The sequence below is a fragment of the Macrobrachium nipponense genome, chromosome 8 (genome assembly GCF_015104395.2).
Source record: "Macrobrachium nipponense isolate FS-2020 chromosome 8, ASM1510439v2, whole genome shotgun sequence".
Taxonomy (NCBI): Eukaryota; Metazoa; Arthropoda; class Malacostraca; order Decapoda; family Palaemonidae; genus Macrobrachium; species Macrobrachium nipponense.
In genome coordinates this window covers 54092546-54110464 of record NC_087203.1, presented here as the reverse complement: position 1 = coordinate 54110464, position 17919 = coordinate 54092546, and the positions used below count along the sequence as shown (strand labels likewise).

Genomic DNA, 17919 nt, shown 5'->3' with positions numbered 1-17919 from the left:
AGTTTTCCACGGCCATTAATGTAAACTTCGATTCTTAAAAACAAACAGTAGATCTTTGGCACGATAGTGCCGGCAAGCACGAGCGGTATCGATTCAAATATTAGCGGCGAATTAAAGCAAAAACTAGTAACTCAAGTGGCACATGGCGTCCAGACTCCGCCCCTTTCGGCGCATGCGCAGAGGGAAAGAGTTTTGGGTTTAGTGTATGTGCTGGCCATGTGTTGCTGAAGTGCCGATCGCGGTAACGGTGTTGTTGTAAGCCTTCGTCATCGTCTGGCTGGCGGGTATCTGGCCGCCGAAGTGATTTAAGTGAATTTCCCAGCGTGTCGTTGATGTTTCTTATAGACGTTAGGACAGGTGAAATTCATTTTAAAAGTGTGTAACTGTCGTATGGTGGCCTGTGACCTGTGTATTTCAATAAATGTTAGTACCTCAACAATACGAGAATTTAATGAAATTGTTTAAAATGGAGATAAGATAGATTTAATGCCTGTAAGCCAACGACGTAACGAATCATGACTGTGTTGCGTTTGCATTTTTTGATGGGCATTATAAAAGCAGACGCAACAAAATAAAAACTACTGCCGCCGTGAGTGAGTGGTAGAGGCGAGCGAGGCTCTGGAGGAGTTCGGGAGGATCGGAGCGTCAACAGGAATTGGAGGGAAGACCTGGTCAGTCATTGGAAGTCAAAGGCCTCTGCAGTGAAAGTGCAACGTGGGAAGGGTCACTTAATGGGGAGTCTGCGGTGTGTGAACCGTGACCGAAAGTTATTATTGGTCATTACCGAAGCTTGTTAGGTCACGCTCTCCCGGCCCGTGTCATGTGTGAGGTGTCTACGGGGCGTCACTCCATTCCAGTAGCTTTCAGGCTTCTGTGAACTGCGTCTGTCGAGAGGGGAGGGAGAGAGAGAGAGAGCGAGAGAGAGACTGATCCTCGCTCTAGACGTCCCCTTTCATGCTTCCCCACAAGAGAGTCGTACCAAGGAAATTGCAGAACGCCGCTGAGAACCCTCGGACGAGTACCTGAAAGAGAGAAAGAGAGAGAGAGAGAGCTGTTACTGCTTCAGTCACTGCAGACGACGAATATGAGTTGCGCTCAAGTGATGTACCAGCCATACGCGCCCAGCCCATACGTTGTGCAGCCGGACACCCCCCAGACAACGCCCTCTCATGGCCCTGGATCTGCCACCACAGCGGCTGCCGTTGCAGCCTCAGGTGAATCCAGACACAGCGAAGCAGGAGGACCAGTACTGCACCACCCGCAGCCCACCACATCTTCCATCACCCCACACACGCCTCCACATGCCCATCACCACCACCATCAACAGCAGCAACAGCAGTCTCTGCCACAGACACAATTACAGCGCACTAATGAAGCTGGAACAAGTAGCAGTCAAGTACAGCAGCAGGGTCAGCAGACGCCACAGGCGGCACAGCCGGGGAGCCAAGGTCAGCAACAGCAGCAGCAGCAGCAGCAGCAACAGCAGCCTCAAACCCCATCGTCAGATGGAAGCGGGGCGCAGCGCTCCCTAACCCGGCCGCCCTACAGAGCCAATTCCAACGGGTCAGCGGCCGCCGATCCCGATGCACCGCCCCCGGAAAAGGTAAACTTCATTCTCTTTCGTTCTCGCTCAAACCATTTGGGGTTCTGGGTCTCAGTACCTACAGGTGAGGCCTCACCTTTCCGCTGTGCAAGTCCTTCTTCGCCTTCTCCTGCGGCAGAACTCACTCTTTTCTCCAAAGTCGTTTTCCTTTTGTCGCTCACTAGTGCCCAAATGAGTAAGGAAATGATTTAGCGTTGCCTTACTCGTGGACATTCTTTATTCAAACACTTACGGAAATGTTGTCCTTGCTTGTATTGATTTTTCCCATATTTATAATTTTGGTTTTGCTTAATCGAGTTATTTCAAAGTTCATTTTGTGCAAGGAAAAATAATCTTTACCTCTGTTCAGCATCTATGAATTGCCCAACGGAATGCTTTTTAAATTCATTCATATTTTAAACCGTAAATGAAATTGTGATGCAGCTCTGGAGTATTTTCGTCTGGTTTTTCGGATTTTCTATCTTTCCTCTTTGAGCATTAATATACTACAGGTAGTTTGCTTATTATTATTGCGCTTTTGACCATCATTAGTCGTGCTTTTATTACCGCTGGTATTTTTCAAAGGCGTCCATGAAAATTTGCTCCGACCATTAATTAAAAAGGAAAAAATAAAAAGGATGCAGTCATACGGAAAGTACACCAAGGATTTAGATCTCATTCCATAAATTTGCAAGTCTGAGCTTCCATGAAACTGGGCCAATTTTGTGTGGCTTTGCGCATCATTTCAGAGCTCAGTCTGATTATCCGAAATAGGTCTGATGATTTTCAAACCCGAAATGTTAATCAAACCCTGCCTCTGGTGAGAAATTTTGTCATAAGAGCCACAAGGCTTGAGTTTTAGTCGAAAAATACTCATACTATTTTTGTAGCTTTTGTGTCGCTGCAGTATCTCTCTCTCTCTCTCTCTCTCTCTCTCTCTCTCTCTATCTCTCTCTCAATATATATATATATAATATATATATATATATATATATATATATATATATATATGTATATATATATATATATTGCGTACATGGAAAATTGCCATTTTTGTTTCGCTTGTTTTGTTAATTAATTACGTGCGAATTGAGAGACAAGATGTGATTTCTCCGCTTCATATGGTCTCTGAGTGCTTCCCATTTTCAGTGTTTTTATTTTTATTTATTTATTTTTTTTTTAATCTGCACAAGATCACGATTAAACTGAATTAATGACTACCATGTTGGAAGCACAACTTGCGAGTGTTTCCCGAGTTGGACATGTTTTAGTCAAGAACTGGTTAGAGTTAGAGACGACAAAGATTGTAATGAGCGGCGTCAATAGGTGCTTGAGTCGACAATGAGACTACAGAAAATATTTGCTTTGGAGTTTTAGTTATCAGCCTAATTTTTAGATTTTTAGGAAAAATAATAATGATGATAGGTCGTCTTGCTGTTTTGAGTTATAAAGTGTTCAGCTGAGATAGCGTACGGGAGTTCCGACTTTCCCGTATGTAAAGCACAAATACTTACCTATTTTTTATCAAGATTTTAACGAAAATAATAATGACTGTAGGTCGTTTTCTGTTTTTGAGTATAAATGTTCAGCTGAGTAGCGTACGGGAGTTTCCGACTTTCCGGTATTTTAAAGCAACAAATTCTTACCATATTTTTATCAAAATGATATTAAAATAAGGGTCAAATGGCCGGCATGTCTTTCTTCAAGAGGAGAGTTTTAATGTTTTCTTTGCCAATGGTTAAGGAAATGTGTGGAAAGGAAATTTTGGAGGATTTGTGGATACTCGTTTTGCTCGTGATGACGATTTTCACAATGAATTTTGGGCCATCAGAAACGATATCAAAATGGGGGGCGCTTCCTCCGATTGGTGGTCACGAATAATCCAGAATGGAAGCCCTCTTCTGCTGATGTGTGACAGTGATCCTCGCACCGCTGTGGCAAAGTGAATATTATTATGACGGTGCAGCTGTGAAACTCAGTGGTGGGTAATTTACATGTACACAAACATGAACACACACACACACACACATATATATATATTAATATATTATATATATATATATTATATATATATATAGATATAGATATATATATATATATAATATATATATATATATATAATATATATATATATATATAAATATGAATATAAATATAAATATATATACATATGTGATTGATCGCATAAAAAGTAGGAAATAGAGAAACCAAACTGTAACTTCTACTATCTTCTGATGATAAGAACACTACAAAAAGAGGTTGTTTGCAGAAAAGATGAAAGCAGTCATGAGAAGACTGACTGCCAGCGGATCTGGTCTTTCGACAAGCTTCTGCTCAAGGAGATCTTGAACCCAACCTCATACATCTTCCACACCTTGTATATTTTGACATTTGGGTAGGACGGGATTTACAGCAAAAGTCGATACAACGCGTAAGGGTAGAATAAGATGCATTCAACTATATACAAATCTTCTCGCACAAACCAGTAGCCCACTTTTGAGATCTGCAAGGGTCAGCGGCAGCGGTAGAAAAATACAAGTGACAAGGACTGCCACTCACTCAACCTGAAACAGAATTATTCCGTATTAATAATTAAAAACTGTATCGTTATGATATATTTATGCTAAAATCTGTCAACAATTCATAATGTTTTTACGTAACAACAATTGATAAATTAATATAACAAAACTACATAATACTATATATACATATATATATATATATATATATATATATATATATATATATATATATATATACACGTACAAATGTGTATTATATAAATGATATATATATATATATATTATATATTAATATAATATCATATATATATATATATATAATATATCCACGTAAATTGTGTATAAATATAATAATATATATATATATAATATTATATATATATATATATATCTATATACAAATTGTATTTACATTCAGCTGTTTATTAAAATGCCTAATAGAAGAACATTTATCGATATGTATTTAAACGACAATAATAGAAAAATTAGCTCTCATAAATTCTCCAAGCATTTACAGCGGTACAAATAATTCAAAAATACAAATAGAGCACTTGACTAATGTCATGATGTTCAGTTTTCTAGTAATAACTTCAATAGCTATAGTTGATGTTCAAGATTTTTTTTTCCTTGTTCTACTTTGAAAAAGATGCAGGCCTAGTTTTCATTTGCTTTTCCGGTAGAATGGAAACATCTGCCGCTTATGAACTATAGTTATCGGAAACTGAGAACTGAGTGGTGTGGACGGAGTGGGTAGCAATAAATGATAACAATGCCTCAGTGTTTAACGAAAGCTGATGGAGTGAGCTCGCGAAAACCGTTTCGGGAAAAATGTGTCGCAGTCCACTGGGTCTTGTGAAGGGCTTTTCTTCGCAGTGCGCAACTTCACTGCACATGTATAGATGGTGTTATTCAAACACACGAAGTTCATAATCCTGTCCGCCACATAACAGTTCCGTTGGTAGTGTGTCGTTTAATTGTCTGTTGCCATGAATATATATCGGTCACATATAAAGAATATTACAAATTTTGTTGAAGAAATATGTAATAATGCTCGCATAAATTATACTTTAAAATGATCAGTTTTGACGTAGGTTCTTTATTTACTAAAGTCCTACTTGACACTGACTTTTTTTTTTTATCTGACGACTAAACAAAGCATACTTCACCCTTAGCTCGTGGCAACATTTTAGATTTGACAGATTATGTGCTAAGAACTGTCACTTTGTTTTAATGAGAAGTATTCCCTTCAAAAATTTGGAATGACTACGGACAATGCTGTGTCCCAAAGTGTTTAGCAGTTGACGAATGGATTATTTTTGAAGTAAAATACTTTCAGCTTTTTTACTTAACTGGGTCGATACTTAGTTTGAATTCGAACAATATTTTAGACAAGTTACATAATTTGGTACTTTCCAATGACTTTTCAATTGAAGTAGAAAACAATTGTACTATGATGCCATATTTAGATATTCTGGTGCGTAGAGGTAGAAGTTTTCTGTATGATATATATTCAACATGAAACCTAACAGCGCATCTGTTCCTATGTCCATTATTATTCGAATCACCAAGTCACTGCAAAACTCACGGTGTTTCCAAGACTTTTGACTGGGTTCAAGAATATGGAATCCGGAAATCATAAATTCCGAAATTTGTCCAATCCACTACGTAGAAGTGGAAATAGCCAACGCTTTTCATTGACAAATATTTGCAAATGCTGAAAAGTCTTTATTCCCACAAGAGTAGGGAAGCTTCTGTGTGAAGATATTTTAACACTGCCTCTTAGTTCAAATGTAATAATCGTACAAAAATGAATGCAAATTTCTAGAGAATTTTTCAAGTTTAAAAACAACTCGAGTTTCATAGTTTGTAATTCCCCAATACGAAATAGTGGCTGTGTTGTCATGATCCTTTGTGTTGGATGTGCTAGAAACTCTTTGGGATAAACTGCTAAAAAGCTTGATTACCATATTAATTAAAATACAATGTTAGGCTGCCTGGATGGCACAACTGTCAACTGTTGTATTTGTACATGTGAAACCCTTTAACTGCTTTGTCGACTGAAAAAGCTAACCAGCGTTATCTATTTAGCAATAAATTTGTTGAAAGAAGTATTATTAAATTTGTTTTGTAAGTGTTTTCAAAAACTTTTTGTCGTTATATGTTACCAAAATTATTTCTTTTGAAACTGTTAAGTTCATGAAGTATTTATATAAGACTATTATTTTTTTTTTTTTGTACCTAGGAGATGTATACGTATTACACGAAAGCTCTTGGTATATATATATATATTATATATATATATATATATATATATATATATATATATATATATATATATATATATCGAATTAGATATTAAAGGACATTTGTAGTTCGATATATGTATATTGAATCACGGTAATGTGATAGACTTTATATATATATATATGTAATATATATATATATATATATATATATATATATATATATATATATATATATTGTATGGTTTTATATTTTGGGTCTAAAAATCTTATCAACATCAGTAAAATAAGAAACATCCTCATTCGATTACCAGGAAAAATATTCCCCTTTTGTTTATTTTGATTCTGGTTAGTTTCATCGTTGGAGACCTTTGCTTCAAACTTTGATCAGTTTAAGAGTGAAAAATGACAAATGGAAAAGTTTCTTCATTATGTTATTGACCATTCGTGTTGCAACGGTATGTTGCTCTTATTCGTCGGACATTCTCCATCAATCACAGAACATGTAAAGAAAATGCGATCTCTCGGTTCCGTTTTTCGTTACATTCATTAATTAGTAAGAAAGATGACCCGTCATCAGGACAATTATTTCCTCCTGAAATCTTGTCGAGGATATTGGAACATTTGTGTATACTATTTTTTTTTTCCAAATTAGTTACTACTGTATCTGTTCGTTTAACTTTATAATAAAATTTGTTTCGGAAATTGCAGTATGCATATAAGTATTCAAGTTTCAAAACGGACATTTAAATGATCTCATGTGTGTTGTGGCCTAACGGCGTTAACATACTCAGTGGCCAAATAGATTATTGATTCTGACTGTACTAGATTTGAAGATGACTCAGGGTGGCCTTTGATTTTGTAAATCAGTGCGAAGGTTAAAATGCCGAAATCCGACATTGTACTTCTGACTTTTGAGGAAACTTCGATCAGGATTTCATACTCTCTCTGTCTTCAATATTGATGTCGAATATTTTGTGACATTTGCCGACTCTTTGTCATTCATTCGGTTGGTTACTTGGGTGTTACTCCCTTTTTTCGTCTTGTAGATAAGAGGGAAGAGTGATTTTACTGTTAGACGAGCACTGTTCTTCCGATCACTATCCTTATAAAGAGTTAATTTATGAACATAATTATACGTCATTTATTTATAAGTGATTTTGTAAACTCACGTGGATACTGATGCGCACATTCTACCAGAACATGCAGAGGCAAATGTGAATACGTTTCCTGAAAATAAACTAGTTCCTACGATAAACTAAGGTTTCTTTAATGGGCGTTAAAATTATTGTCACTTTTCTTACATATAAAGACATATAGGGAGAATAACACGATCAACCTCCCCGGGAGGCGAATTGTTGCCTGTCCTTGCCGAAGTGAAGCATCGTGAGGCCACCTGATCTTGAAGAGTATTTTCTGCAGTTTAAAAGCTTCATGACCGCTGCAGATTTTTTTTTTCCGAATTGGGAATAACGACGTCGACTGAGGAAGTATTTTAGGCCAAGTGATCAAGTTTTAGCAAATAACGAGTACCTTTCGACACAAGCACATCTCAAGAGTGAGAGTCAAGAAAGAAGCATCGCAGTAAGCGTAAGAAAGAAGCTCGAGATAGTTATTTTTGGTGATAAATAATCCGGGGGAACGTTAAGCTTGTAATTGTGTCTGATAATTAATTAGGCAGAGAAGGAGTGTGACTTGATAGGCGGAGATCAAGGTCACTACTGCTACCCGCTTCGTCATTCAGCTGCGGAGAGGGAGAGAGAGAGAGAGAGAGAGCAAGCGCACGCCAGAACCCTCGAAATTTACATTGAGTAACAAAAGCAGGAACACACATTTATCAAAAGTGAATATAAAAGGCAGTCTAAAGAAGATCCAGTATCGATAGACCTTTGGTACGGAAAAGACTACTGAAATTTTGATCTTTGAACTGTGAGAGATAAGTGAAATTAAATACACACAAAAACGCACGCACATTCATCTCACAACGGAAAGGGTAAGAGTTCGAATGATCGGAAAATTATACAGGAACATACTGTAGTTGTAGTTGATACCTGACAATTAGTCACTGTAACAAGTAGTGAGGCGAGATATGATTTCATTCATTGAGTGATAACTAGCCTGCTTAAAATTATTTGCGTGCTCGTGTTAAAGCAATAAGAAAGGCGATAGCTTTCGCTTTATATACCTTATTAAAAGCAGACTGAATGAATTACTGGTTTCTGAAATAATCATTGTATTATTTTTTCAAGTATAATACGTGACACGTCTGTCACGTTACAAATTTACAAATGACCCAGAAATCTAAACAGTCCTAAATGACTGCTGGGATCCTTTAAGCATAATATATATATATATATATATATATATATATATATATATATATATATATATATATATATATATATATATATATATATATATATATATATATATATATATATTTATATATATGTAATAGATCATGTAGTCTGATCAGTTATGAGCATATTCCCGCCGACGATTACGATGAAGACGACAAAGGTCGCACTCCAAGCGAGTAATGCATATACATATATATATATATATATATATATATATATATATATATATATATATATATATATATATATACACAACATGTAAACAAATATCTCTTTTACTGGATATTAAAAGACATTTTGTAGCTTAATGATATATGCATATATATATATATATATATATATATATATATATATATATATATATATATATATATATATATGTGTGTGTGTGGTGTGTGTGTGTGTGTGTGTGTGTGTGTGTGTGTATGCGTTAAGCTACAAATGTATTTTAATACATAATTTGCTCTACCTCGAAGTTAATATTTACATTTTAATATATGTTAACCGAAGGCGAATTTTTTTGTTGACAATTATTTCGTCCTCTCGTGGATTCGAACCAGCGCACAGCAGAGAGAGAAATCAGGACAACGTCACTGGAGTCCTGATTTCTCCTCTGTCCGCTGGGCGCTGGTTCCAAGCCACGAGAGGACGATATTACTTTCAACTGAAAAATTCCCCTTCGGTAGAGCGAATTGGATATTAAAGCACATTTGTAGCTTAATACATGTGTATGAATCACGGAGGTGTGACAAAAATGCGTATACATATATATATATATATATATATATATATATATATATATATATATATATATATATATATATATATATATATATATATATATATATATATATATATATATATATATATATATATATATTATGTTACGTGTATATGTATATATATTCTCGATGATAAATACACTATTAAGCAGGACTTTCGTGGCTCTTTCCTTACATATATTTCATCATATGTATTGTTAATTATCATAGGAATGTCGTATTCAAGTTTTGTAATTGAGTTATATTGCAACGGAAAGCCCCTTCTCATTCGTCTTCAGTTGGAAGGCATTCATGATCTCTGCTCAGAGACGAGTTGAAGGAACTTCTGCCGATATTCACGTGTCCTTTCGCTTAGAGTTATTTTGGCAGTTTTCCCGTTGTAAGTTATCCTCTTACTCTGTTTCTTCTTTCTCCTTTGACTTGAGTCGTTTTCAAGATTCCCAAGATAAAACCTCGAGATTGGAAACGAGGAGACCTGGACTCGGGAACGAAACTTACGACGTGTCTCTTATGTGACTGCACACAACTCGACTTTAGTCAATTGACGTTGGTCTACCGTTTCAGTTATAATAATAATGATAATGATAATAATTTTGTTGTTGTTTTGCAAAATAGATCATCCTCTCTAAAGCTGAATTTATTTCTACTTCGAGTAAATAGGTGGAAATATTAGAACAGCTTCAGCACTTCTAAAATGTCTTCTTTTGTTGACGAGACTCATAACAGGGCTTGAACTGCAACTGCGGAACGGCGCCTACCTCTGTCGTTGTCATGGTCTCTTATGATAAGAGGAATGTTACCATCACAATGATTCGCCTCAGCGGCGTGGTTGGTATGGTATTAGCGTCCCACCTCGGTGGTCGCGGGTTCGATTCTCGGCCATTCCATTGAGGAGTGAGAGATGCGTATTTCTGGTGATAGAAGTTCACTCTCGACGTGGTTCCGAAGTCACGTAAAGCCGTTGGTCCCGTTGCTGAATAACCACTGGTTCCATGCAACGTAAAAGCACCATACAAACAAAAAACAATGATTGTCGTCTTTTTAGGAACGCAAATAAACCGTATTTCATTTCCCCTCAGCCTCATAGGCATCAGTACAGTTAGACTACTATACCACAAACTGATAAATGCAGTCAAATGCGTTTGGATTACAAATACAAACAGAAGATTTACGAACATTTGGTTATTATGGCATAAATATTATTGATACAAAAACAAGTATCATTGTCATTTTTACTTTTGTTGTCAGAAGGCCACATTGGCTGTGTCCGTGTTACTCTCAGCTTACTGATCAGCCTCATCGCCGCTAACGCAGTTGTCATTCAGTGGACAATGAAAGCCCTCAAGCGGTCGCGTATTACGAAGGCAACAGAGAAAAGAAGACGCTGACAGAAGCGGATTATTACATAATTATAGACAGAAAGAAATAGCTGGAAAACCTTTCGCTCCGTCCCATGATAATAAGGTTTTGCATCCAGCCGCTTGATGGCGAATTACTCTCATCCAGACTTCCTCTTCTTTCCTAATTGATTGTGATTTTTATCATTATCAGTAGTTCGTTTTGTAATTTCAACTGAATAGATTCAACCACACCAGGCAATTAAGAGGATAATTACCATGAGGCTTTTTAAGTTGGCTACTTTGCCCTGCAATTAATGGCCAGAAATTGATGCGGTTTAATTTTCATCTCGTTATGTCGAGGCTCTTGTTTTTTCTTTCTCCCTCTCTCTCTCTCTCTCTCTTTTATTTTTTCCGTGCCTGTTCTCAAGATTCGTACCCTCCTCTCTCTCTCTCTCTCTCTCTCTCTCTCTCTCTCTCTCTCTCTCTCTCTCTCTCTCTCTCTCTTTTCAAATTGTTATTTTACCGCAGAAAGTGCCGTGTCGAGGAATAGGAATTGTTAGACAATCAGAGTGATGGTAATAGTTTATTTTTATTATATTAGTATTAAATAATCTAAACAAAAAGTAAAGTTATCATAGTAAGAACTGTCACAAATACATGCATACATAAGTACACACCACCAACCTGGAAGCCAAAAGGTGTTGCACACACACACACACACACACACACGCACAAACACACATATTGTGAGGTCGGTGTTGTGGAAAGAGACGTCGCGCGGTCTGGTATTTGTTCTCGACTATGATGGAAAACTACAATATTTTTGTTTTCCGGAATTAATTTCGGGCGTCAGATGTTCCGGATGAGCGACCAAGGAATCCAACCGAGAACAGGTGGATGCTGACGCCGCTGCTGATGCTGCCAGAAGAGATGTAAAAGGGAGGGGGAGGGGGATGAGAGAGGGAGGGTTGCTTGCAAAAGCTGGGGCCAGATTGGGAAGGATGAGAAGATTGGAAAGTGAGGAGAGAAGAAGCAAGAGGTGGTGGGCAAAGGAGCGCTGGAAAGAACTCGGGATTGTGTTGAGATAAAGGGAGAATGGAGGGGAGGGGTGAGGAGGAGGAGGAAGGTGATGAGATTCTGCTTTAAAGTGGAGGGAAAACGAGTGATTGGAGCGAGAGAGGAAGAGAATACACGAGAAGGATGAGAATACGAACGATAAAATTTGAAAGAAAGGAGGAAGTTGCGGAGATGCTTACGAGTAAGAAGGGAAGAGAACAGTCGAACACACACACCATACATAGATTGTTTCGTTTCCGTAAGACTGAACTACTATTTGACCACCAGTCATTCATTTATTCCTTTAAGAGATATGTCCTACTTTAGTAGCATCAGGGCTGCTGGCACTTGTTCTTATCCGCCGTCTTCATCCCGACTTTGTAATTCTGTCACTCGCTTTATATTCCGTCAACTGGAACTTTCCTTCTGTCAAAGGCCATCAACCACGTCCTGGTTGGCTTAGGAGGTCGTCTTCTCTCTCTCTCTCTCTCTCTCTCTCTCTCTCTCTCTCTCTCTCTCTCTTATTTGTTTCCCTTTCCGAGCCCTCTTTCTTTTATCAGGCCTAAAATGGTGAAAGAGTCGTGGTATCTGAATCTCAGCTGCCAGATGACGAAAAATGATTTCTCTGTTGTCTCTCCAGAGGTAGGTAACTTCAATCTGATCCGTGCATAATGTATTACAGAGCTATATATATAAGTTATCCATATTTTAATGCGCTGCTTATTTATTTGTCCTCTTCTGTAACCGGTTGCCTGTCCTCGCTTTCATGTGGTCGTACAACACCGCATGATGTTTCTCTAAAGTCTAAAGCGATAGTTATTGTGCAGAAATTCTTCCTCTTAGATCTCGGCGGCATTTTCCTTCAGTCACTCACTAAGAACATTGCTTGTAGAACGAAGCATCAACGATTCCTGTAAAATGATAGCGAGAGTGTGTCGTCCGTTTCTTTCTCCTTTTAAGCCTTCACAAGCATTCGGATTTTAGATTTGTCGTGAAGTTAACGAAGGCTGTCGGCCACCTTGCATCCAGGGCCAAATGCAGCCGCCAGGGACGAGGCGAAGAAGTGGCCGATACACCTGAGCTTCTTTAGGAAACTAGAAGGCAGTGTGGGAAGGACAGGCATTGTCAGACATGTTTTCCCCATTAAGGCTGAGATAAAGGATCAAGTATCATCATGCATTTTAGAGTTACTGACAAGCTTTTACTTTTTCTCTCTCTCTTTTTTTTTTTACGTTCTTGCAAGTTTGTCATTAGGGTTACTGGTGGTGCTGAACCAGCACGCTGACTTTTATCTTCTGGAAATCCAAATGCTTCCATTTCATGAGTTTTGATTTGTGTGAATGATCACAAGTAAACTGCTATTTTGTTTCCATTTTGGGTTTGAGCTCTGAAGTTCAGATGCTTTCGCTTGTTTGTCTTCTTGGCACAATTCCCGGAAGCTTATTCCATGGGATTCTTATGCCATTGGATTCTTCTTCTCTCTCTCTCTCTCTCTCTCTCTCGCTTGCATTTATTCACCGAGTCGTTTCAGCTCGTGTTGTTTTTTACATTAAGGAAACGAGACTCGAGATGTAGAAGTTCCAGATGGTAGAATATTTATAAATATCAATAACACCGTAAATATCGCTTATTGCTTAACTATCTGTAAATAAGATCGCCCTTCCACGCCTCCCTCTTATGAGTCGACCAAAGTCAGATTCGGAGGACGACGGAGTTATGGAACAATAAAAACTGGAAGAGACCTGACCTCTTCACCCGAGCTTCGAGCCAGGCAAAGGCATTCGCCCATTTAATTGGTATTCATCTAATGTAGGCGCTGAAAGACCGCCTCGGAATCAAGACCGCCGGGTGACAGACACCGACTTCATAAACTGGTCCTGAACTGTCATAGGCAATGCAATTATCCCATGTGCCAGCAGAGTTTATGAACAATTTCGTTCACCGCTTCAGGTGAAAAAAGAAGGGGAAATAATAAAAACAATTTTATCTTCGAGACACGTTTTATCTCTGGCTGCATCGGGAAATTGCAGTAGACGAACTCATTATAATATTTGTGCATTCTCGTCCTCCTGAGTACGACTTGAGACACAAAAATATGTGTATTCAGCCTGAATGAGCCGCTAGGAATACGAGTCTTTTTTTCCAAAGATGACGATTTAATGAATAACTACTTGAACGTTTTTATTTCAAGTTCATGCAAGTTGAAGAATGATTTTCAAGACTAATATATATTTATATTTTGTGACGTCAGGATGCGACACTTTCCCCTGTGTCTGTCCAATCTACTCTCGAAATTCGTTGAGGAGCAAAACGCTCCCGGGTCATTCGTAAACTTTTTACGCAGGTATCTGCCTATGTCTTCGTTGCAAAAACTAATGAGGGAAAATATTCTTGTAAACAGAAATGAAGATTATTCACTTAAGTAAACGGTAGAAATAAGTGTCACGTAGGAGACTCACACTCTTTTAGTGTGAAACCAGACAGGAAAGAAGCAAGCAAATAAAGCAAGAGGATACCCGATTAAATTTGGGGAATTTTCACGACTTGAGGAGCATGACGTCACAACAGATCAAAAAATCAATTCGGTTGTCTTATTTGTTGCAGATGTGTTCGTCTCATTGAAGACAATTAATGATGGCAATATTTGAACAGCTCAGATATGTCGAAAACCCTGTTAGAATATCTTGCTGGATATAATGCCATACCATTGGCTAGCTAATTAACTAACATTCTGTACAACAACACCTAAAAATCCAGGAAATGACACCTCTGCGATCAAATATTGGTCACAAATGCAACTTCACGACTCTTCGTGTGCTGACAAGACGCCCGAAACTAGTTTGCGAGGTTTTATCACTATGACTATTCCACTGACACGAACCTTTGTTGAGCAGCATCGAAGGGGTTAAATGACATCGCCTCAGAAGCTTAAGACCAGAGTTCGATCCCACGGGGATGAGGAGTCCATTCATAGCTGGGCCAGCTGGTTGGCGGAAAGCCGGGAAAAGTTGTAGGCAGAGTTCACGAAGCTGGTGAAGCTTTGGAAAGCGCTAATGCAGTTGCAGTGTGGAGGTTTCGAGAAGGATTGTGTAGAAAATATACTTTGCTTTGGAGTTTGCAGACGGCAGAGCAAATTTTGAGTGACAGCTGGTATCTAAAACAGGGATGCCTTATGTCATTTCAAGATTTTCATGAATGACGTGTTTAGGCAAGCCACAGAAGAAGCAGGCAATGAGTAGGTGCAACTCTGAGGAATCAGAAGTCACGAAAGCAGCAACTGTAGAGCTCCTCTTCGTGTTTGCGGAAGATATCCTGAATTGGGAACAGCCAAGAGAGGCTTCAGACCTTCATAGACTGATGAAACAGTTTGGAGGCTTCGAGAATGTACAAAGTGAAGAGAGTGAGTTAGCACATGTAATGTAATAAAGTTACAGAATATGCTGTTAGATTTATTGGCAACTATCATACCTCCAGTACTATACAGATAATGATTTTAACAGAATTTGTAAGTACACGTTCTATACTCATGTTCTTCCAGTAGAACTAATCAAGTAGAGGCCAAAATGGTTAAGGTCAGTGATATTTGTATCTTTCGCTGTTCACGTCTGTCTGATCTTTACAATGATAAATATACAAATCTAATCTTTAAGTTTTTATATAATCAAATGTAATTTCTAAAATATTAATAGACACACAACAATTAGCGAAATACTTCCATTCTACTTTTACAAGTTCCATCTCGAAATGAGGATCCGTTTCCTTCCATGGCCCTACATTTCATAAAATTAAATACAATCACATACACAAATATACATACATACATACATATGCGATATGCATATATACGTAAATGTGTTTTTAAAAAATCATGGATTCCTGCTCAATCTGATACGAGCTTTCGTATGCACAAGTAGAGCCAACGCTTCCATATATGTGAGTAGGAATTCCTCTGACCAGCCATATTCGTTATTACCAAGCCATAAAGCTCAGTTGCTATGATGACGTCTGTCCCGAGCTGGAGCTGAATAAATGTTTAGACAGATTTCGATGATAGCAGTGTAAATATATTGATCATAAGCTCTTACGAAGTTGTAGTGGCATCTATTTATGCCCTTAAATACATTCTATATATATATATATATTATATATATATATATCTATATATATATATATATTATATATATATGTATATATATATATATATATATATAATATATATATATATAATATATATATATATATGTGTGTGTGTGTGTGTGTGTGTGTATGCGAAGCAGTTTCCCCTGATAGGGGATGGCTCACGAGAAAGTCGTCTAACAACCAAGTAGTACGCATTTTATTTTTAAACAGAGAAAGAGAGAGTGCAGTGTGAGTTACAGATACCTAGGTAAAGAGTCACAAAAGTGAATGTAGGTATCTTTTTCAAACAAATATCCTTATCAATTTATAGTAACAGACAGAGAGACAAGAAACGCAATATACAGATAATTATGTATGGGTCAAATGAAGGATGGGTAACGCAAACCTTCAAGGGAGGAAAAGTCTTTCAATGGAATCGAGATGAATCAAACTCGCCAACAGCTAACAACAGACGATATCTTCATCTACTGATATTTAAATATCTAAGTAGTATCGCTCTCATATTTTGCCCAGATTTCGCATTGCTGAGCGATATGGATAAACCTATTCATTCTTGGTTTCCTCCAAAGGATGATTTCTCGGGAAGATTCTCTTTTTCTTTCTTTGGATTTTTTGGTTTTCAATGCGATTGCGAATGAGTCACTTCCTTGACGACAAAACTGCTGCGCATTGCGCACTCATGATTATTCATGAGTATCTTTCTATGCTCTGTCTGTCTCTCTGTCGTCTATGTTAATGAATAAGCTAAAGAATCTAAAAAAAATTTTGTGGATAGCTTAATCCCTTTCCACTTCCATGAGCCGTTCATTAAACATTATCTTCTAATACATTGTTTGACGGGAATACCGTAATTCTATTAGAGAAAAATAACTCTTGGTGTCTGTTGAGTCTGTGTTCAGAAGTTACATTTCGATGTCAATCAGTATTTTATAAAATTTACTTATTTATTACTTTCTGGGCTTCATATGAACAATGTTCGGAGTTCTATCTAAAATTCATTTTAAATCAAATCCTCAGATTTAAACGCTTTTGAAATTCGTTCACCAAAAAACGACCATTTTCATTTGGGTATAGCTCATTGTAAGCTATGCAATTGCATCGTATCAAAAGAATCTTATTCCTAGATGTCAAATGCTCAATTCTTCGTCTTACCCAAGGTCCTTCAGATATTATTCCATTCCATAATTTCCGTCTGCATCGCCGTTGGGTAAACAGAAGCGGTTAGTCGCAAGTTTGGTCTTGTTATGAATGGCAGACTTCATGAAATGTGTATATTAACAGCCGGTGAAATCAACTTCAGTCTTATATTCTATCAAAATTAGGAGAATGAAAGAAACTATCTGCCGTTTCTCTAGATTCCTGCCACTTACAGTGAATATTATATTATATATATTATATATATATATATTATAATATATATAATATATATATATATATATATATATATATATATATATATATATAGAGCTTTAATGGTGTATACATTGCATTGAACTCGGCCTGAATGTATGTACGTGCACACTAAATTTATATATATATATATATATATATATATATATATATATATATATATATATATATGTGTGTGTGTGTGTGTGTGTGTGTGTGTGTATGTATGTTAATGTATGTATATATATATCTATAATATATATATATTATAGAATATATAATTAATATATACATATATATATTATATATATATATTATATATATATATTATACTGTTATTTTTGGTGTATACAAGTTGATATGGTTGTTGTCCTGGAAAACGAGGACACGGACCGGATCTGTGAATGGTGTTGTGGGGGGGGGGGGAGGGGGGGGGGGGGGGGGGTGGTATGAAGCTGAACTACAGTAAAGCGAAAACACTATTGATTAGCAGATCTCGTACAGA

The 17919-nt window shown here is 37.2% G+C and overlaps 1 protein-coding gene across 3 annotated transcripts in view; it reads left to right on the top strand.

Moving 5' to 3' along the window:
- The first annotated feature begins 218 nt into the window (after positions 1-218).
- LOC135222785 (myb-like protein Q) overlaps positions 219-17919 on the top strand; it is a 157371-nt gene continuing 139670 nt past the window's right edge. For all 3 annotated transcript variants that reach the window (XM_064261055.1, XM_064261056.1, XM_064261053.1), the window contains exon 1: positions 219-1603. In XM_064261055.1, coding sequence (XP_064117125.1) covers positions 1085-1603 — 519 coding nt within the window. In that variant the 5' untranslated portion in view covers positions 219-1084. The remainder of the gene's footprint in view (positions 1604-17919) is intronic.